Source organism: Salvelinus namaycush, chromosome 20 (assembly GCF_016432855.1).
Source record: "Salvelinus namaycush isolate Seneca chromosome 20, SaNama_1.0, whole genome shotgun sequence".
NCBI classification, from domain to species: domain Eukaryota; kingdom Metazoa; phylum Chordata; class Actinopteri; order Salmoniformes; family Salmonidae; genus Salvelinus; species Salvelinus namaycush.
This window is the reverse complement of record NC_052326.1, coordinates 7,044,527-7,068,141: the sequence shown is the minus strand read 5'-3', so window position 1 is coordinate 7,068,141 and position 23,615 is coordinate 7,044,527. Positions and strand designations below refer to the sequence as shown.

The window sequence follows — 23,615 nt, the reverse complement described above, 5'->3', positions numbered from 1 at the left end:
CCGGTGCAAAAGACGAGACCTGCCGCTGATGCTAAGCGTTCGGCATATGCACGCTTCAAAAATCTATTCTCGTGCATCCCTCTCACTACAACAGCTGACCGTCTGGAGCCGGAGCCGCTTGGAATACTCTTAACATTTAAATTATAACGGACTGCATGGACATACTATTATGAAAATGTTGGCCTATTCAAGTATATTTATTTGTTCGTGTGCTATTTGAAGCAAGCAAACTCTCCGAGATGTACATAACCATTTTGTTTTAAATCGAAATTTTGCAAAAAGCAGAAAATTCTAATTCCTGCCAACTCTCAGTTTGTCCATTGCAACAAAACAAAAAAAGAGATTGTCGACATCAATAGGGTTTATGTTAGATTAAATAGTCTAAGGCAAAAAGTAACTTGGTTTCAAAAATATATATTTTGCTTTTCGGAGGCACATCAGATTCCTTTCTCACAATGGCCGATGCTAGCGCAGAATGTAACATCAAAGTGCTATGTCGCTTCCGTCCTCTGAATCAGTCCGAAATTATCCGTGGAGACAAATTCATCCCCTCATTCCAAGGAGATGACACCGTCGGCATCGCGGTAAGTTGTTATTTCTGCTCATTCTTCTTTTGACAGATTTGTTGCCATTCATTTTAGTGATGATGATGATTATGATGATGATGCATCATCCAAAAAGGTGACGCAGGAGTTAGGCCTAGGTCTTTACAAACCATTACGCTACAAACATGATCACCCTCTGACTATTGGTCAAGTCTGGACACAGTTTCCCTGAAGTTCAGGCTTGTTGTATTGCCAGTAACTGATTTGATGAAACCATACAGACAGTAATTGTCATCCTCCTCCTCCAGTCCTCCTTGTCATCATCAAGTTCTCACCTCACTTTCAAGAGTTGATGGCTGTAGCCTATAGCCTACATTCAGTCAGATATACAATACAGTTCATTAATTAATGTTGGTTTTCCGGAATAATTGTCAATTCACTTTTTGCATGGATTCAAACCATTCAGGTAGTGGTAGACCCTAGTATACCATAATAGGCTGTATGTATGTATAATTTCTGATCAGCCAACAAGGCTTAACCTATCGATTATTGGGAAAGAGCTCCTTGTATGACCTGTGAGACAATAGCGCACTGGGCACAGACATCAGTTGAATGTCTAGTTTTGATTTACAATTGGTTGAGTTGTCAACTAACGTGAATTCAACGTTAAATGAACAAAAAATGTCACCATGTCATTGGATTTAGGTCAATCAATTTTTCACGTTGTTCAAGCGTCATCACATAGATTTTTTTGTGTCGAAAATGACATGGAAACAAGTTGGTTCAATCAGTGTTTGCACAGTGGGATAGATCTGTCATCTCAAATAACACAGATCACTTAGCATGTCTTTATAGGGCTGTGGTGATCGATGGTGATCCGTTTCAGAAAGGACATCCAATGGGCTTGACATTTTCAAAGGCTACGTCGCAAATGGCACTCTATTCACTATATAGTGTCCCATGGGCCCTGGTCAAAAGTAGTACATTAAAGATGCACTATGCAGAAATCGCTCCACCATTTCCTGGTTGCTAAAATTTGAGTAGTTTGCCTAATTTCGGTTTATGTGACAAAACAGGCAAGTATAGTGTTGATAATCATTGTACAATAACCCAAAATATTGTATTTTCAGCTGTTTGAAGCTGGTGTAATAAACCCGAAAATAAAAGACAACATTTAAGCACGAGAAACATAGAAATAGCGCACATAGAACATATCTACTGCGTCTTAGACTTGCTTTCAATGAGATAGTCAGATTTATAACTCACATTTCTATATGAATTTGGTTGGGTCACCCAAAAAGTTACATGTTGCAGCTTTAAAAGGGATTGGGTGCATTTGGGATGCAACCCAGGCCATAAATATCAGACTGTTATGTCAGACTGACTTACTGATCACTTCATCAACATCTCATCTGGCTGGGGTTGGACTAATTGGCCTGGATTGATCTGATATCGACTGGTATGTCCCATGTCATTAATAACATGTAGAAAATTTTGATCATATCTAAACTGTGCTTTGCTTTTGGAGTTTGATTTTTTTTTAAATGGGGTAAAAAGGAGAGAAGAAACTGTGATTCATCCATGAAGAGCGTCCTAGTGGCCGGAGACTTTAATGCAGGGAAACTTAAATCAGTTCTACCAAATCTCTATCTACATGTTAAATGTGCAACCAGAGGGGGAAAAAATTCTAGATCACCTGTACTCCAAACACAGAGACGCGTACAAAGCTCTCCCTCGCCCTCCGTTTGGTAAATCCGACCACAACTCTATCCTCCTGATTCCTGCTTACAAGCAAAAATTAAAGCAGGAAGCACCAGTGACTCGGTCTATAAAAAAATGGTCAGATGAAGCAGATGCTAAACTACAGGACTGTTTTGCTATCACAAACTGGAACATGTTCCGGGATTCTTCCGATGACATTGAGGAATACACCACATCAGTCACTGGCTTTATCAATAAGTGCATTGAGGACGTCGTCCCCACAGTGACTGTACGTACATACCCCAACCAGAAGCTATGGATTACATGCAACATTCGCACTGAGCTAAAGGGTAGAGCTGCTGCTTTCAAGGTGCGGGACTCTAACCCGGAAGCTTACAAGAAATCCCGCTATGCCCTGCGACGAACCATCAAACAGGCAAAGTGTCAATACAGGGCTAAGATTGAATCATACTACACCGGCTCCGACGCTCGTCGGATGTGGCAGGGCTTGCAAACTATTACAGACTACAAAGGGAAGCACAGCTGCGAGCTGCCCAGTGACACGAGCCTACAAGACGAGCTAAATCACTTCTATGCTCGCTTCGAGGCAAGCAACACTGAGGCATGCATGAGAGCATCAGCTGTTGCGGATGACGCTCTCCGTAGCGGACGTGAGTAAGACCTTTAAACAGGTCAACATACACAAGGCTGCGGGGCCAGACGGATTACCAGGACGTGTGCTCAGGGCATGTGCTGACCAACTGGCAGGTGTCTTCACTGACATTTTCAACATGTCTCTGATTGAGTCTGTAATACCAACATGTTTCAAGCAGACCACCATCGTCCCTGTGCCCAAGGACACAAAGGCAACCTGCTTAAATGACTACAGACCCGTAGCACTCACGTCCGTAGTGAAGTGCTTTGAAAGGCTGGTAATGGCTCACATCAACACCATTATCCCAGAAACCCTAGACCCACTCCAATTTGCATACCACCCAAACGGATCCACAGATGATGCAATCTCTATTGCACTCCACACTGCCCTTTCCCACCTGGACAAAAGGAACACCTATGTGAGAATGCTATTCATTGACTACAGCTTAGCGTTCAACACCATAGTACCCTCAAAGCTCATCACTAAGCTAAGGAACCTGGGACTAAACACCCCCCTCTGCAACTGGATCCTGGACTTCCTGACGGGCCGCCCCCAGGTGGTGAGGGTAGGAAGCAACACATCTGCCACGCTGATCCTCAACACTGGAGCTCCCCAGGGGTGCGTGCTCAGTCCCCTCCTGTACTCCCTGTTCACCCACGACTGCATGGCCAGGCACGACTCCAACACCATGATTAAGTTTGCAGACGACACAACAGTGGTAGGCCTGATCACCGACAACGACGAGACAGCCTATAGGGAGGAGGTCAGAGACCTGGCCGGGTGGTGCTAGAATAACAACCTATCCCTCAACGTAACCAAGACTAAGGAGATGATTGTGGACTACAGGAAAAGGAGCACCGAGCACGTTCCCATTCTCATCGACGGGGCTGTAGTGGAGCAGGTTGAGAACTTCAAATTCCTTGGTGTCCACATCAACAACTAACTAGAATGGTCCAAACACACCAAGACAGTCGTGAAGAGGGCACGACAAAGCCTATTCCCCCTCAGGAAACTAAAAAGATTTGGCATGGGTCCTGAGATCCTCAAAAGGTTCTATTGCTGCAACATCGAGAGCATCCTACCCGGTTGCATCACTGCCTGGAACGGCAATTGCTCAGCCTCCGAGCGCAAGGCACTTCAGAGGGTAATGCGTACGACCCAGTACATCACTGGGGCAAAGCTGCCTGCCATGCAGGATCTCTCCACCAGGCGGTGTCAGAAGAATGCCCTAAAAATTGTCAAAGACCCCAGCCACCCCAGTTATAGACTGTTCTCTCTACTACCGCATGTCAAGCGGTACCGGAGTGCCAAGTCTAGGACAAAAAGGCTTCTCAACAGTTTTTACCCCCAAGCCATAAGACTCCTGAACAGGTAACCAAATGGCTAACTGGGCTATCTGCATTGTGTCCCACCACCCGCCAACCCCTCTTTTTACACTACTGCTACTCTCTGTTCATCATATATGCATAGTCACTTTAACCATACCTACATGTACATACTACCTCAATAAGCCTGACTAACCGGTGTCTGTATATAGCCTTGCTACTCTTATTTTCAAATGTATTTTTACTGTTGTTTTAATTCTTTACTTACACACACACACACACACCTTTTTTTCGCACTATTGGTTAGAGCCTGTAAGTAAGCATTTCACTGTAATACCTGTTGTATTCGGCGCACGTGACAAATACACTTTGATTTGATTTGATTTAGTGGCCATCAAAGGTGAGCATTTGCCCACTGAAGTCAGTTGCGACGCTGAACTGCAGTCAGGTCAAGACCCTGGTGAGGACGACGAGCACGCAGATGAGCTTCCCTGACAGTTTGTGCAGAAATTCTTTGGTGTTTAAAACACACAGTTTCATCAGCTGTCCGGGTGACTGGTCTCAGATGATCCCGCAGATGAAGACGCCAGATGTGGAGGTCCTGGTCTGGCGTTGTTACACGTGGTCTGTGGTTTTGATGCCGGTTGGACGTACTGACAAATTCTTTAAAACAACATTGGAGGCAGCTTATTGTAGAGAAATCAACATTCAATTCCTTGGCAACAGCTCTGGTGGATATTCCTGCAGTCATCCTGCCAATTGCACGCTCACTCAAAACTTGAGACGTCTGTGGCATTGTGTTGTGTGACAAAACTGCACATTTTAGAGTGGCCTTTTATTGCCCCCAGCACAAGGTGCACCTGTGTAATGATCATGCTGTTTAATCAAGTTCTATATTTGCCATGCCTTTAAGGTGGATGGATTATCTTGACAAAGGAGAAATGCTCACCAACGGGGATGTAAACAAATTTGTGCACCACATTTGAGATAAATGTTTTTTGTGCTTCTGGAACATTTTTGGGCTCTTTTATTTCAGCTCATGAACCATACATGTTGTGTTTATATTTTTGTTCAGTATATTGGTTCTGTGTATTTTTATTTTAGTATATATCTTTTTTTAACCCCCTTTTCTCCCCAACTTCGTTCAATCCATTTGGTAGTTACAGTCTTGTCTCATCGCTGCAACTCCCGTACGGACTCAGGAGAGGCGAAGGTCGAGAGCTGTGCGTCCGCCAAAACACAACCCAACCAAGCCGCACTGCTTCTTGACACAATGCCCACTTAACCCGGAAGCCAGCCACACCAATGTGTCAGGGGAAACATCATACACCTGGCGACCGTGTCAGCGTGCACTGTGTCCGGCCCGCCATAGGAGTCACTAGTGCGCGATGGAACAAGAATATCCCTGCCGGCCAAACCCTCCCCTAACCCGGACGATGCTGGGCCAATTGTGCGCCGCCCCATGGGTCTCCCGGTCGCTGCCGGCTGCGACAGAGCCTGGACTTAAAACCCAGAATCTCTAGTGGTACCGCTACCACTGCGATGCAGTGCCTTAGACCACTGCGCCCTCGGGAGGTCCATGTTTGTCCTGTTACACACAACTGTGTTTCTTGCATATCCCAACTCCCCCTGAAACACCCACAATTTGGGTTACAGTGGCAAGAAAAAGTACATGACCCCTTTGGAATAACCTGGATTTCTGCATAAATTGGTCATCAAATTTGATCTGATCTTCATCTAGCAATAGACACTAGACAAACATAGTGTGCTTAAACTAAAAACACAAATTATTGGTTGGTTGGAAAAAGTATGTGAACCCCTAGGCTAATGACTCCTCCAAACGCTAATTGGAATCAGGAGTCAGCAAACCTGGAGTCCAATCAATGAGATGAGATAATAGATGTTGGTTAGAGCTGCCTTGCCCTATAAAAAACATTTACAAAATTAGAGTTTGCTATTCACAAGAAGCATTGCCTGATGTGAACCATGCCTCGAACAAAAGAGATCTCAGAAGACCTAAGAATTGTTGACTTGCAAAAAGCTTGAAAGGGTTACAAAAGTATCTCTAAAAGCCTTGATGTTCATCAGTCCACGGTAAGACAAATTGTCTATAAATGGAGAAAGTGCAGCACTGTTACTACTCTCCCTAGGAGTGGCCGTCTTACAAAGATGACTGCAAGAGCACAGCGCAGAATGCTCAATGAGGTTAAGAAGAATCCTAGAGTGTCAGCTACAGACTTACAGAAATCTCTGGATTTCTAACATCTCTGTTGACGAGTCTACAATATGTAAACACTAAACAAGAATGGTGTTCATGGGAGGACACCACAGAAAAAGCCACTGCTGTCCAAAAAAAACATTGCTGCACGTCTGAAGTTTGCAAAAGTGCACCTGGATGTTCCACAGCGCTACTGGCAAAATATTGTGTGGACAGATGAAACTACAATTGAGTTGATTGGAAGGAACACACAACACTGTGTGGAGAAAAATATCACAGCAAGCAACATCAAAACCTCATCACAACTGTAAAGTATGGTGGATGGAGCATCATGGTTTGGGGCTGCCTCGGGGCCTGGACAGCTTGCTATCATCAACAGAAAAATGAATTCCCAAGGTTATCAAGACATTTTGCAGGAGAATGTTAGGCTGTCTGCCAATTGTAGCTAAACAGAAGTTGGGTGATTCAACAGGACAACCACCCAAAACACAGAAGTAAATCAACAACAGAATGGCTTCAACAGCAGAAATTACACCTTCTGGAGTGGCCAAGTCAGAGTCCTGACCTCAACCCAATTGAGATGCTGCGGCATGACCTCGAGAGCAGTTCACACCAGACATCCCAAGAATATTGCTGAACTGAAACTTTTGTAAAGAGGAATGGTCCAAAATTCCTCAAGACCGTTGTGCAGGTCTGAGCCGCAACTACAGAAAACGTTTGGTTGAGGTTATTGCTGAGGGTCAACCAGTTATTAAATCCAAGGGTTTACATACTTTTCCCACCCTGCACTGTGAATGTTGACACGGTGTGTTCAATAAAGACATGAAAACATATAATTGTTTGTGTTATTAGTTTAAGCAGACTGTGTTTGTCTATTGTTGTGACCTAGATGAAGATCAGATCAAATATTATGACCAATATATGCAGAAATCCAGGTATTTCCGAAGGATTCACATACTTTTTCTTGCCACTGTAACTGTCTTGCTCAAGGGCACAGCAACAGATTTTTTTGGACCTTGTTGGTTCCAGTATTCGAACCAGCAACGGGTTGGCTACTGGCCCAACGCTCTAACCTTGAGACTACCCTTCGCCCCTTACTTTAACATGTTGTAGATCTTATCGTAAAGTGAAGATATTATCTTACAGTGTACTGAGTTTCTATCTTATTACAATGTACTGTAGATGATACAGTGGGATAACAGGAGCTCTACAGTAAACATGAGTGGATCTAGCTGGTCCATTCTTATACAGAGTTAATTGTATCTGAGGATTTGGATATAATCTAAAGAGTGTGCTTGGATCTTATTCTTATAACATTTGAGTCTTTTTTTGAAAGTCCCACTCCTTTTATTTATTTTTTGCTTTAGTGAAGAGATCGTGAAGCGTTAGAAAGACAGGGAAGGTGATTCTAAGGGCGATGGGCTGGATTCGAACCCATGCTGACTCTGGACCACACAGGCCACCGCTGGACCACACAGGCCACTTCTTATAACATCTTGAATATTATCTTGGTATATAGCCCGTCAGTAGATGATACCTGGCTATTCTTTAAAAGTGCCTTCCTCACCATCTTAAATAAGCATGCCCCATTCAAAAAATGTAGAACTAGGAATAGATATAGTCCTTGGTTCACTCCAGACCTGTCTGCCCTTGACCAGCACAAAAACATCCTATGGCGTTATATACACAGGCAGTTATACAGTTATACACAGGCAGCAAATATACACAGGCAGTTAGGAAAGCTAAGGCTAGCTTTTTCAAACAGAAATTTGCATCCTATAGTACTAACTCAACAAAGTTCTGGAACATTGTAAAGTCCATGGAGAATAAGAGCACCTCCTCCCAGCTGCCCACTGCTCTGAGGCTAGGAAACACTGTTACCACCTATAAATCCACTATAATTGACAATTTCAATAAGCATTTCTCTACGGCTGGCCATGCTTTCCACCTGGCTACCCCTACCCCGGTCAACTGCCCGGCACCCTACACAGCAACCCGCAAAAGCCCCCACCATTTCTCCTTCACCCAAATCCAGATAGCTGATGTTCTGAAAGAGCTGCAAAATCTGGACCCCTACAAATCAGCCGGGCTTGACAACCTGGACCCTCTCTTTCTAAAGTGATCTGCCGAAATTGTTGCAACCCCTATTACCAACCTGTTCAACCTCTCTTTCGTATCGTCTGAGATTCCCAAAGATTGGAAAGCTGCCACGGTCATCCCCCTCTTCAAAGGGGGTGACACTCTAGACCCAAACTGCTACAGACCTACAGTGGGGAGAACAAGTATTTGATACACTGCCGATTTTGCAGGTTTTCCTACTTACAAAGCATGTAGAGGTTTCAGCTCCCTCCAAAGATTTTCTATTGGGTTCAGGTCTGGAGACTGGCTAGGCCACTCCAGGACCTTGAGATGCTTCTTACGGAGCCACTCCTTAGTTGCCCTGGCTGTGTGTTTCGGGTCGTTGTCATGCTGGAAGACCCAGCCACGACCCATCTTCAATGCTCTTACTGAGGGAAGGAGGTTGTTGGCCAAGATCTCGCGATACATGGCCCCATCCATCCTCCCCTCAATACGGTGCAGTCGTCCTGTCCCCTTTGCAGAAAAGCATCCCCAAAGAATGATGTTTCCACCTCCATGCTTCACGGTTGGGATGGTGTTCTTGGGGTTGTACTCATCCTTCTTCTTCTTCCTCCAAACACGGCGAGTGGAGATTAGACTAAAAAGCTATTTTTGTGTCATCAGATGGTCATTGGCAAACTTCAGACGGGCCTGGACATGTGCTGGCTTGAGCAGGGGGACATTGCGTGCGCTGCAGGATTTTAATCCATGACGGCGTAGTGTGTTACTAATGGTTTTCTTTGAGACTGTGGTCCCAGCTCTCTTCAGGTCATTGACCAGGTCCTGCCGTGTAGTTCTGGGCTGATCCCTCACCTTCCTCATGATCATTGATGCCCCACGAGGTGAGATCTTGCATGGAGCCCCAGACCGAGGGTGATTGACCGTCATCTTCAACTTCTTCCATTTTCTAATAATTGCGCCAACAGTTGTTGCCTTCTCACCAAGCTGCTTGCCTATTGTCCTGTAGCCCATCCCAGCATTGTGCAGGTCTACAATTTTATCCCTGATGTCCTTACACAGCTCTCTGGTCTTGGCCATTGTAGAGAGGTTGGAGTCTGTTTGATTGAGTCTGTGGACAGGTGTCTTTTATACAGCTAACGAGTTCAAACAGGTGCAGTTAATACAGGTAATGAGTGGAGAACAGGAGGGCTTCTTAAAGAAAAACTAACAGGTCTGTGAGAGATGGAATTCTTACTGGTTGGTAGGTGCTCAAATACTTATGTCATGCAATAAAAATGCAAATTAATTACTTAAAAATCATACAATGTGATTTTCTGGATTTTTGTTTTAGATTCCGTCTCTCACAGTTGAAGTGTACCTATGATAAAAATTACAGACCTCTACATGCTTTGTAAGTAGGAAAACCTGCAAAATCGGCAGTGCATCAAATACTTGTTCTCCCCACTGTATATCTATCCTACCCTGTCTTTCTAAGGTCTTCGAAAGCCAAGTTAACAAACAGATTACCGACCATTTCGAATCCCACCGTACCTTCTCCGCTATGCAATCTGGTTTCAGAGCTGGTCATGGGTGCACCTCAGCCACGCTCAAGGTCCTAAACGACATCATAACCGCCATCGATAAGAGACATTACTGTGCAGCCGTATTCATCAACCTGGCCAAGGTTTTCGACTTTGTCAATCACCACATTCTTATTGGCAGACTCGACAGCCTTGGTTTCTCAAATGATTGCCTCGCCTGGTTTACCAACTACTTCTCTGATAGAGTTCAGTGTGTCAAATCGGAGGGCCTGTTGTCCGGACCTCTGGCAGTCTCTATGGGGGTGCCACAGGGTTCAATTCTCGGGCCGACTCTCTTCTCTATATACATCAATGATGTTGCTCTTGCTGCTGGTGATTCTCTGATCCACCTCTACGCAGACAACACCATTCTGTATACTTCTGGCCCCTCTTTGGACACTGTGTTAACAACCCTCCAGACGAGCTTCAATGCCATACAACTCTCCTTCCGTGGCCTCCAACTGCTCTTAAACGCAAGTAAAACTAAATGCATGCTATTCAATCGATCACTGCCCGCACCTGCTCGCCCGTCCAGCATCACTACTCTGGACGGCTCTAACTTAGAATACGTGGACAACTACAAATACCTTGGTGTCTGGTTAGACTGTAAACTCTCCTTCCAGACTCACATTAAGCATCTCCAATCCAAAATTAAATCTAGAATCGGCTTCCTATATCGCAACAAAGCATCCTTCACTCATGCTGCCAAACATACCCTCGTAAAACTGACCATCCTACCGATCCTCGACTTCGGTGATGTCATCTATAAAATAGCCTCCAACACTCTACTCAACAAACTGCATGCAGTCTATCACAGTGCCATCCGTTTTGTCACCAAAGCCCCATACACTACCCACCATTGCGACCTGTACGCTCTCGTTGGTTGGCCCTCGGGTTACAGGTTATCTACAAGTCTCTGCTAGGTAAAGCCCCGCCTTATCTCAGCTCACTGGTCACCATAGCAGCACCCACTCGTAGCACGCGCTCCAGCAGGTATATCTCACTGGTCACCTCCAAAGCCAATTCCTACTTTGGTCGTCTTTCCTTCCAGTTCTCTGCTGACAATGACTGGAACGAACTGCAAAAATCTCTGAAGCTAGAGACTCATATCTAACTCACTAGCTTTAAGCGCCAGCTATCAGATCAGCTCACAGATCACTGCACCTGTACATAGCCCATCTGTAAACAGCCCATCTATCTACCTACCTCATCCCCATACTGTATTTATTTATTTATCTTGCTCCTTTGCACCCCAGTATCTCTACTTGCACATTCATCTTCTGCACATCTACCATTCCAGTGTTTAATTGCTATATTGTAATTACTTCGCCACCATGGCCTATTTATTGCCTTAACTCCCTTATCTTACCTCATTTGCACTCACTGTATATAGACTTTTTGTTTTCTTTTGTTCTACTGTATTATTGACTATGTTTTGTTTATTCCATGTGTAACTCTGTGTTGTTGTATGTGTCGAATTGCTATGCTTTATCTTGGCCAGGTCGCAGTTGCAAATGAGAACTTGTTCTCAACTAGCCTACCTGGTTAAATAAAGCTGAAATAAAAATTAAAACATTTAAAAAATAACACGGCTTTTATAACATCTTGGATGTAATCTCGAATTAACAGGACTTTTACTGTAAACTAGAGTGTATCTTTGTGGTCCATTCATCTTTATATAGTCTATGATCTGATCATACATCAGCCTGGTGTAATTATGAGTGTTGTATTGATTTTATATTATAGTACATAGGCCTACATCATCATTCATGAAAGGACGGCGAAACATACAGGCTGAATGAGGACACTTTGATCACACAGCACAAATGCAAATGGTAGAATTCACATTATTTACCCCAAAAAACAAGCCATTATAATTAGGCCAATATGTTTATATTACTTATCATTGTAAAAAAATATATATATATATAATTGAAATGCATTGTGTACACGCAGATTAATTCTTAGCCCCACCCATTCTACAAATACAAAGTACTGTAGCAGTGTGTAAACCAAAGGCTGACAATACCACAAAGATAATATCCAGGAAAATTGCTATTTAATTACATTTCAAATGAACTCCAAGTACCACACACCCACTCTGTTCCTCTCCTGCTTCTCCTGCAGGAAGCTATCAAAAGCACTTGGTCTCCCTGAAGCTTATTGCACTGGATGTGTGTTGTTGGTTGGCTATCATACAAATGCATGTGTGTATCCTATTCCCTCCACATATGTCTCAGCCACTGGGACGGATCTCTTCTAGGGAATCTGTCAGTGAAGAGAGATAGAGTGAGAGTGTGTGTGTGTGTGTGTGTGTGTGTGTGTGTGTGTGTGTGTGTGTGTGTGTGTGTGTGTGTGTGTGTGTGTGTGTGTGTGTGTGTGTGTGTGTGTGTGTGTGTGTGTGTGTGTGAGAGAAAGAGAGAGAGAGAGAGAAAGAAAGTGTGTGTGGCGTGTGTCCGTAAAGAGTAGTAGGGCTACGATACAGCCATCAGATTCATTTAGGATTAGGAACATCACAGACAACCAGAGACACAAGGGACCATTTGTGTGTGTCACAGCAAAGCCATCAGGCGGTTAGTGAAAACAAAAATTGACAGTGTCGCTTTGATGGTCGTAAAATGGTCATGGATTGTCATTGTCATTGTTGGCCTTGCTACCTCCGTTGTCCTGTGCGGGCTCAGTTGGTAAGGCCATGACGCCACTAGCAAAGTAAAGACTGTGAGTTCATTTCCTGCCGGAATCACATAGGTCAATAATTCGGTTCATGTGCTGATGAGTCATGTCACCCGTGTTTCTCCAGTTCTTTATCAGCATACAGCAGCAGGGTAAATTGAATGGTGCCTGTGGGACCCGGCCGCTGTTCCTCTGGCAAGAATATTCTCATCTCATCCTGGGGACAGTGGAGTATGCAGAGGGTGTACTCTGACTTGGGTATCTGAGTGTTCTTGTTAACAGCGTGGTAGACAGAAGCATACATGCACACACAGAGACAGACGCACGCACACACTCAAACACACACACACACAAACGAACGTCTGTGTTCTTGTTTGTATTGGGTCGTAGCGTGACACACACACCTTTTTCACACGATGGCTCGCCACAAGCATTCAACATAGCTCATGCTCAGACAGCAGCTCTCCCCATTATCATGGCCTTGAAGTGCAGTGGGAGGTAGCGTTTCGATTTAGTGTCCATTTATTGGATAGTTTCTTGAATTGATTTGGTTTGGTTTGAATTGGTTTGTGATTGCTGTTGCTGTTGTTGCCATCAGTATCTCACATAGGCTATACAAGGCCTGATGGGGGATGAAGACAAGTAGATTCCTAAAACCACATGAAATTGCAAACCTTGCCTGTGAATGTTACTGAAGAGTTTTTCAGTTCACCTTGCTGGCTGCTCAATCCTTGTCCCTAAGTGGAAGGCTCAGGGTTTTTCGATTTTAGTTTTTCTTTGTAGGCTACGTTTATCCAGTGGCTTACATATAGCTTACTTCTATATTTCTCTTTGTATGCCACTGGCTTACATACTGCAGCTTGCTGTCATACAGTATTTTTACCCTCTGAGTCACCTGCCTGCTGAAAGATCCATATGTTTCTCCTTTAATTTTCTCAGACAGATGGAGTATATACTTTCCCTTTGCTGTGAGTTGAAAATAATTAATTCAAACAACTTTATTTGTCCCCTTGGGGCAATTCATATGCCCATTAAATCTCATGAGGGACGCAGAACCAAATCTCACGTGTGCTGGCCATGCCAGCCACTATCACGTTTCAAGATAAGACCCAGATGCAGACAACGTCGAATTAACAACAGTCTATTAATCCAACGGGACAAAGGGCTGTGAGACATGGGTTTAACTCTGGACACATGAAGGGTGGGTTGTATAAGAAGGGTACGGGGCAACAGAAGACGAACAGCAGGGGGCTAATAATCTTGGAGCTGGGAAACGGGCAGATAAACCGGGGGGAGAGTTTGCGGGATTCCACCCGGAGAGGCAGATCCCGGGTGGATAGCCATACCTTCTGCCCGAGAGGATACCGGGGAGCCGGGGTCCGATGGGAGCCTGGGTGGCAGTCAAGCCTGGAGGAATGGGCCCAATCCAGGACCGCGGAGTGGACAGCGTCAGGCACAAACATTCAGTTATCTGGGCACCCCCAGAGTTCGGCTGGGACCGTTGCGACTCCCGGACCTGTTTCCCTATTTCCCAGCTGAGTGCCGTCACCAGGCACGAGGTAGGAAGGATGGTCTCGGGCTCCGGGGTGGTAACCGTGGGGCTATAGCGGCGAGACAGGGCATCTGGCTTGACGTTCTTGGACCCCGGCCGGTAAGAGAGGGAAAAGTTGAACTGGGTAAACAGCAGGGCCAATCTCGCTCTTCAGGCTCACCCTGCATGTCGGGTTGGCTGGTTATGTCACAGTTAATTGTATTTGAGCAGCTATACCTATGGCACTTGAGGCTGCTGCAATTATAGTATACTACATTAACCAAGTAGAATTATATTATAAATGTATCCGTGTAGCAAAACAGAATGTAAGCTCGCAAGATTTGTACGAGGCTATGTTGCCTCTACTAGGAGGCTGAAACTTGGTTGCAAGTGGATCTTCCAGCAAGACAATAACCCCAAGCACACATCAAACTCCACAAAGAAATGTTTAATTGACCACAACATGATACTTTTGCAATGACCATCTCAGTGTCCGGACAGTCTATAAGCCATAAGCGCAGACGAAGGATATCAAGGATCTGGAAAGATTCTGTATGGAGGAATGGTCTAAGATCCCTCCCAATGTGTTCTCCAATCTCATAAAACATTTTAGAAAAAGGCTCAGTGGTGTTAACCTCGCAACGGGAATTTTGCGGAGCATTGAAACCAGGGGTGCCAATCATTTTGACCCGTCCTTTTTCGATTTTAAGTATTTCTTGTTCAACAAAATCTATTTGCCTGAGCAATTGTACTAGTATTACATTTGCATACAATATAGTTCAGTATTTGTATAATTTATTTTATACAGTTTTCTTTGCTCATCTTTATCAAAGGGGGCAATAATTTTGGACCTGACTGTATCTCAATAATACAATGATTCTCTCCAATTGCTTCAGAAATGTGCATTTATTTCTAATGTCATGCCCATGCCAACACCGGCAACCGATCTGAATGTCAATGAGCTACACCATAGAGAGAGCTCGTACCTTCTATAGCTCATGGAACGATGAAATAGTATGAATAAATAATGTTTCTAATGAAAAAATGTCAATCATTATTTTAATATGTTGGTAACCCGTTGTATAAAAGTAATAATATCCTCGAAGCTGGTGTTTGGTGGATATATTGACACGGTTTACTGTCCCGAGATGAAGGCATTATCACTTAAGCATCTATTTAACTAGAGAGGAGATGTGTCAATAGTTTTTAATTAGGACATAGCAGCATCCATCCTGTCACGGCTCACTGCCATTCTCACTCACTGCTCCAAGCAGAACAGAACAGAACTATAATTACCACAAGTGGGGAGGGATGGAGAGAGAGAGAGAACATTGAAGGGAAAGGCTGTCATTAATAAAAGAGAGAGAAGAGAGAAGGAGAAAGAAAGAGAGATTGAGGAAGCGAGACAGAGAGAGAGAACGGTCCCGGATACATAGAGAGAGAGAGAGACGCAAAGGGAAAAGCTCATTAATTCTTAGGTGCATACTACTAACAACTAGGGGAGAAGAGTACCCTCAGAGATTGGTGTACCCATAGAGATAATGGAGTGGCTGCGGATCCCCGGAATAAAGATCCTGAAGCCTCTGACGTGCGGATCACGTTCTGTGCATCCGAAGACGTGGATGTCGATTAAGGCTGCCCCTCGCACCTCTCTGATTCAGAGGGGTTTGGTTAAATGCGGAAGACAAATTTCAGATGAAGGCATTCAGTTGTACAACAGACTAGGTAACCCCCTTTCCCTTTCCTTTATTCTTTACTTTACACACAGCCTCTGCTCTACTCGTAGAGAAGAGGCTACTCTGGCAAATGGTGCTCAAATGGTGATCTGAAGTTAGTTTAAAGCTGAACCAATGTCTGCAAGATCACATAATGATAATATTCTCCATAACAGAACCGAATATAATAGTGTAGTATAACATTACTGTAAAACAAAAACACTGCCTTTTTCTCTAATGTGGCCAAAAGTCAACAGTGCGTGCCACTAGGGGAAATACACAAGTAGGCTATGCTCAGTGACGTAGTGGAGGGTAAACTCACCTTAAAATGAAGCTTCGGATAGGCTAATTGACATAATTTGAGTCAATTGGAGGTGTACCTGTGGATGTATTTCAAGGCCTACCTTCAAACTCAGTGCCTCTTTGCTTGACATCATGGGAAAATCAAAAGAAATCAACCAAGACCTCAGAACAAAATTGTAGACCTCCACAAGTCTGGTTCATCCTTGGGCGCAATTTCCAAATGCCTGAAGGTACCCCGTTCATCTGTACAAACAATAGTACCCAAGTATAAACACAATGCAGCCGTCATGCCACTCAGGAAGGAGACGCGTTTTGTCTCCTAGAGAACGTACTTTGGTGCGAAAAGTGCAAATCAATCCCAGAACATCAGCAAAGGACCTTTTGAAGATGCTGGAGGAAACAGGTACAAAAGTATCTATATCCACAGTAAAACGAGTCCTATATCGACAAAACCTGAAAGGCTGCTCAGCAAGGAAGAAGCCACTGCTCCAAAACCGCCATAAAAAAGCCAGACTACGGTTTGCAACTGCACATAGGGAAAAATATTGTACTTTTTGGAGAAATGTCCTCTGGTCTGATGAAACAAAAATATAACTGTTTGGCCATAATGACCATCGTTATGTTTGGAGGAAAAAGGGGGACGCTTGCAAGCCGAAGAACACCATACCAACCATGAAGCACGGGAGTGGCAGCATCATGTTGTGGGGGTGCTTTGTTGCAGGAGAGACTGGTGCACTTCACAAAATATATGGCATCATGAGGATGGAAAATTATGTGGATATATTGAAGCAACATCTCAAGACATCAGTCAGGAAGGTAAAGCTTGTTTGCAATTGGGTCTTCCAAATGGACAATGACCCCAAGCACACTTCCAAAATTGTGGCAAAATGGCTTAAGGACAACAAAGTCAAGGTATTGGAGTGGCCATCACAAAGCCCTGACCTCAAGTCCTCTAGAAAATGTGTGGGCAGAACTGAAAAAGCGTATGCGAGCAAGGAGGCCTACAAACCTGACTCAGTTACACCAGCTCTGTCAGGAGGAAAGGGCCAAAATTCACCCAACTTATTGTGGGAAGCTTGTGGAAGGCTACCCGAAACGTTTGACCCAAGTTAAACAATTTGAAGGCAATGCTACCAAATACTAATTGAGTGTATGTAAACTTCTGACCCACTGGGAATGTGATGAAAGAAATAAAAGCTGAAATAAATAATTCTCTCTACTATTATTCTGACATTTAACATTCTTAAAATAAAGTGGTGATCCTAACTGACCTAAGCCAGGGAATTTGTACTGGGATTAAATGTCAGGAATTGTGAAAAACTGAGTTTAAATGTATTTGGCTAAGCGGTATGTAAACTTTCCGACTTCCACTGTATACACTGAACAAAAACATAAATGCAACATGTAAAGTGTTGGTCCCATGTTTCATGAGCTGAAATATAAGATCCCTGAAATGTTCCATATGCACAAAAAGCTTTTTTCTCTCAAGGTTTGTGCACAAATTTGTTTAAATCCCTGTTAGTTAGCGTGCGGGATCATCTGAGTCCAGCCAACCGGACAGCTGATTAAACTGTGGGTTTGCTCAACCAAAGAATATCTGCACAAACTGTCAGAAACTGTCTCAGGGAAGCTCATCTGCGTGCTCGTCGTCCTCACCAGAGTCTTGACCTGACTGCAGTTTGGCATTGTAGCCGCCTTCAGTTGGCAAATGATTACCTTCGATGGACACTGGCACGCTGGAGAAGTGTGCTCTTCACGGATGAATCCCGGTTTCAGCTGTACCGGGCAGATGGCAGTATGGCATCATGTGGGCGAGCGGTTTGCTGATGTCAACGTTGTGAACAGAGTGCCCCATGGTGGCAGTGGGGTTATGGTATGGGCAGGCATAAGCTACGGACAACGAACATAATTTCAATTTGCATGCAATTTGGGCTAAAAATAAGTATGCTCCATAAGACTGTTCTTTCTGGGGGGGTATTTTTTGTGCCCATTTCTCTCTTTTATGTCACAAGTCTGTTCTGATGTCTGGTTATGCCAAGGGGAGCGTTAACCCTTACATCATTCCCTGTCTGGCTATGGTGTCATCTGAGGGCATTTAGCTTAAATATCCATATCAGAGCACATGTGCATGATGTGATGCATACACACCCCTGGACTCAGAAGAACTGATAGTGGAACATGAGTCAGATGAGTATCTGCAGGCGGATTTGAGTCATTCTCTTTCTGTCTCAATGTTTGAGATCACCCCTGAGATGCATGGCTTAAGCCGGTTGTAGACGGCACGATTTTCAAAATCCTAACATCGCTAAACCTCTCACATTAAACAACCATCTTTCCTGTTGTTCTTCTGTCTTGCCAACGTAGTTGCCAAGCGCCACTAAACGATGTGGCAGAGACGGGGGTCACACGCGATTCTTCACTTGGTCTTGAGGATTCTAGATACCATGCTGTCTCGCGAAAACAATGATGTGATGATGTGATTAGATTTAACATGGCTACAGCGAGCTGTGCTCAAAGCAGCCTCAAATGTTTTCCGTCAGACATTCACGCTTGCCGTACAGAGTTGAAATATCTAGTCAACATTTTGAAATGAATAACTTTGCTTGTGAACTTCAGAGCTGTAACGATTTGACACTTTGGCTTAGATTAAAGGCAAGTACAAAAGCATACTAACAGTGGTCATCGCTCCTTCCTGAGAGTCTACACATTATGTGTGATGCGAAACAATGTCATCATCTCATCTCATCATTCTTCTCTGGTGAGCTCTCATTGGCTATCGGTCATCACCGTTCTCAAAACTTGTCGTTGCACATCTCACACTACAAGAGCATTGCAGATTAAATCAAGCATGTTTGAAAATATCGGGACGTCTGGTACTGCTCAAAGACGAGATCGATAGCCCTCAGATTGCGTCTCTGACCCGTTCACATTATACAAGCGTCGGTGGTCGGCCGAGCGCCCCGATTAGTCAACGACATGGGGATTTTGTCTCCGATCTCAAAAACTTGTCTGGGACAGCTAAATCGGGGCCCAAATCGTGTAGCGTACACCGGCTTTAAGCTTCTTAGCAACAACACCAACCCAGTATTTCTCACTCTTTATTTACCACCTCTCCTCCTTCTCTCTATCCCTCCCTTTCTCCTCCTTGTTCCGAATGTTCCCCTTGCCTAATAAGCAAACCCTTTACTGCAGACTGAAGCAAATCCCTATCTGTAGGCTGAATTCAATCTGTTTTTGTCCTAATGTTTCAGATTCCTTTTGAGATTCTTAGCTTCTTGACAAAAACAACGTGGTCACCCATTTTCTCTTAACCTCCTCTCCTTCTCTCTTTCCCTAACGCTCTTCTCCTCTTCCTTGATGTTCCTCTTGCCTAATAATCAAATCCTTTACCGAATGTAGTTAAAGTGGGAGATACTGTATCTTCGGGCTGGCTGAATGGAATCTGTTTCTGAATTAAATTTGTCCTACTGTTTGAGATCTCTTGAGATGCTTCGCTTCCTGGCAACAACAACGCGGTAGCCTATTTCTCTCTTTTTCTTCTACCTCCTCCTTCTCTTTTATCCCTCCCTCTCTCCTCCTTTTCTTTATTGCTCCCTCGATTTCTGGTTAATTAAATTCTCTGCCTCGTTCTTTTATGAAAGTGATTCTGTGTAACAGTGTTCACCTTTAATGAATACAACACTGCTCACTCAACTAGGGCCCTGTATAATTTTCAAAGATGACGATATTTCTGTTCCAACACATTTAGCTGGCGGCATTAGCATATTAATGTTGATGTAACACTATTGATTATAACACGCACGCACGCACGCACGCACGCACGCACGCACGCACGCACGCACGCACACACACACACACACACACACACACACACACACACACACACACACACACACACACACACACACACACACACACACACACACACACACACACACACACACACTGTCACGCCCTGACCTTAGAGAGCCTTTTTATGTCTCTAGTTGGTTTGGTCAGGGTGTGATTTGGGGTGGGCATTCTTTGTCTTGTTTTCTATGTTTCTTTATTTCTATGTTTTGGCCGGGTATGGTTCTCAATCAGGGACAGCTGTCTATCGTTGTCTCTGATTGGGAATCATACTTAGGTAGCCCTTTTTCCCTCCTTTCAGTGTGGGTAGTTAACTTTGTTAGTGGCACTATAGCCCTGTAAGCTTCACGGTTGGTTTTTTCGTTTGTTGTTTTGTTGGCGACATTTGAAATAAAAAGAGAAATGTACGCTCACCACGCTGCACTTTGGTCCACTTCTTTCATCGGCCGTGACACACACACACACACACACACACACACACACACACACACACACACACACACACACACACACACACACACACACACACACACACACACACACACACACACACACACACACACACTCACTCACTCACTATGGGGTGAATATGATTGTAGCACATTTATTATCCTCACTGTCTTGTTCTGGTGTGATTTATGATCAACCACCATATGTACTGTAGTCACAAATGGGGCTTAGATTAATGATATAATATGATACAGCTTGTTAGCTTCTCATGTCTGTTTGGTCTATCCATGCATGAAAAGTGTGGCCTATCCCATCTGCAGCTAGCTATTCATTTTTTTCCTGCTGCTGCAATCTGTGTTAATGTAGCTTGGAATCCTGAGAATCACTTTGTATTGCCCACTATTATATTGTTTCAGTGTAGTGAAACAGTATAATAGTGAAACAAAGATATAATTAGTTGGGATTCCAAGCTACATCAACACACTTCATTGAAACAATTGAGGGGTATTCCACTTGGATTCCAGGCTAGGCTAGTGTCGATGATCCATTATAGAAGGGCTTGGATTTCTGGATAAGAGCAAGAGGTTGGCTAGATTAGATCTCTCTAGCTAGCCAATACAGGGCCAGTGTGCTCACAAACAGAGATTTTCTGTAGGTTTGGCTTCTCCATGCATTTAAACTGTAGCTTGATTTCTTCAAACCAAGCTGCTTACCTATTGCAGATTCAGTCTTCCCAGCCTGGTGCAGGTCTACAATTTTGTTTCTGGTGTCCTTTGACAGCTCTTTGGTCTTGGCCATAGTGGAGTTTGGAGTGTGACTGTTTGAGGTTGTGGACAGGTGTCTTGTCACGTTCCTGACCTGTTTTCCTTTGTCTTGTATTTATTTAGTTGGTCAGGGCGTGAGTTGGGTGGGTTTGTCTATGTGTGATTTTCTATGTTGGGATTTTGTGTTCGGCCTGGTATGATTCTCAATCAGAGGCAGCTGTCAATCGTTGTCCCTGATTGAGAATCATACTTAGGCAGCCTGGGTTTCATGTGTGTGTTTGTGGGTGTTTGTCTTTCGTGTCAGTATTCGTACCACACGGGACTGTTTTTCGGTTGTATTCTATTTGTTATTTTGTTTCATGTTAGTGTTCAGTTTATTTATAATAAATTATGGACACTTTCCACTCTGCGTCTTGGTCCGATCCCTACACCTCCTCTTCAATCGAAGAGGAGGAAATCAGCCGTAACAGAAACACCCACCACCAAAGGACCAAGCAGAGTGGAAAAGGGCAGCGACAGCAGCAGCAGCAGCAGCAGCAGCGCAAAAAGGAGAATTGGACATGGGAGGACGTTTTGGACGGCAAGGGTTGCTACACATGGGAGGAGATCCTGGCTGGAAAGGATCGCCTCCCATGGAAGCAGCTCGGAGAGCAGAGGCAACCGGAGAGAGGAACCGGCGGTATGAAGGTACGCGGCTAGCACGGAAGCCCGAGAGTCAGACCCAAAAATTTATTGTGGGGGGGGGGGGGGGGGGGCACACGCGGAGTGTGGCAAAGCCGGGTAGGATACCTGAGCCAACTCCCCGTGCTTACCGTGGAGTGAGAGGGCGTCGTACTGGTCAGACACAGTGTTATGCGGTGGAGCGCACGGTGTCCCCAGTACGTGTGCTTAGCCCAGTGCGGGCTATTCCACCTCGCCGCACTGGTAGGGCTAGGTTGGGCATCGAGCCGGGTGTCATGAAGCCGGCCCAACGCATCTGGTCTCCAGTGCGTCTCCTCGGGCCGGCGTACATGGCACCAGCCTTACAAATGGTGTCCCCGGTTCGCCAGCATAGCCCAGTGCGGGCTATTCCACCTCGCCGCACTGGCAGGGCTACGGGGACCATTCAACCTGGTAAGGTTGGGCAGGCTCGGTGCTCAAGAGCGCGTGTCCTCCTTCACGGTCCGGTAATTCCGGTGCCACCTCCACGTACCAGTCCTCCGGTGGCAGCCCCCCGCACCAGGCTGTCTCTCCGTCTTCTCTCTCCAGTTGCTCCCACCTGTCCAGCGCTGTCAGAGCTTTCCTCCTCTCCAGCGCAGCCAGAGTCTGAGCTGCCTGCCTGCCCAGCGCTGCCTGAGCTGCCTGCCCAGCGCTGCCTGAGCTGCCTGCCTGCCCAGCGCTGTCAGAGCTGTCCGTCTGTCCCGAGCCGTCAGAGCTGTCCGTCTGTCCCGAGCCGTCAGAGCTGTCCGTCTGTCCCGAGCCGTCAGAGCTGTCCGTCTGTCCCGAGCCGTCAGAGCTGCCCGTCTGTCCCGAGCCGTCAGAGCTGCCCGTCTGTCCCGAGCCGTCAGAGCCGCCCGTCTGTCCCGAGCCATCAGAGCCGTCCGTCTGTGTTGAGCAGCCAGAGCCGTCCGCCAGACAGGAGCAGCCAGAGCCGTCCGCCAGACAGGAGCAGCCAGAGCCTTCCGCCAGACAGGAGCAGCCAGAGCCTTCCGCCAGACAGGAGCAGCCAGAGCCTTCCGCCAGACAGGAGCAGCCAGAGCCTTCCGCCAGACAGGAGCAGCCAGAGCCTTCCGCCAGACAGGAGCAGCCAGAGCCATCAGCCAGCCATGAGCAGCCAGAGCCGTCCAGCCAGGATCCGCCAGAGCCGTCCAGCCAGGATCCGCCAGAGCCGTCCAGCCAGGATCCGCCAGAGCCAGCCAGCCAGGATCCGCCAGAGCCAGCCAGCCAGGATCCGCCAGAGCCAGCCAGCCAGGATCCGCCAGAGCCAGCCAGCCAGGATCCGCCAGAGCCAGCCAGCCAGGATCCGCCAGCCAGCCAGGAGCTGCCAGAGCCATCTGCCAGTCCGGTGCTGCCCCTCAGTCCGGTGCTGCCCCTCAGTCCGGTGCTGCCCCTCAGTCCGGAGCTGCCCCTCAGTCCGGAGCTGCCCCTTAGTCTGGTGCTGCCCTTTAATCCAATGGGGTTTATATGGAGGGTGGCCATTGGGAGGAGGCCACGGAAGCGGGGATTGACTATGGTGGGGTGGGGACCACGACCAGCGCCAGAGCCGCCA

General features: G+C 45.6%; 1 protein-coding gene across 1 annotated transcript in view; it reads left to right on the top strand.

Annotated features, from left to right (window-relative positions):
- Positions 1 to 455: 455 nt before the first annotated feature.
- The window catches only part of LOC120065565 (kinesin heavy chain-like), a 126,586-nt gene continuing 103,426 nt past the window's right edge, over positions 456 to 23,615 (top strand). The window contains exon 1 of the mRNA XM_039016629.1: positions 456 to 584. Coding sequence (XP_038872557.1) covers positions 456 to 584 — 129 coding nt within the window. The remainder of the gene's footprint in view (positions 585 to 23,615) is intronic.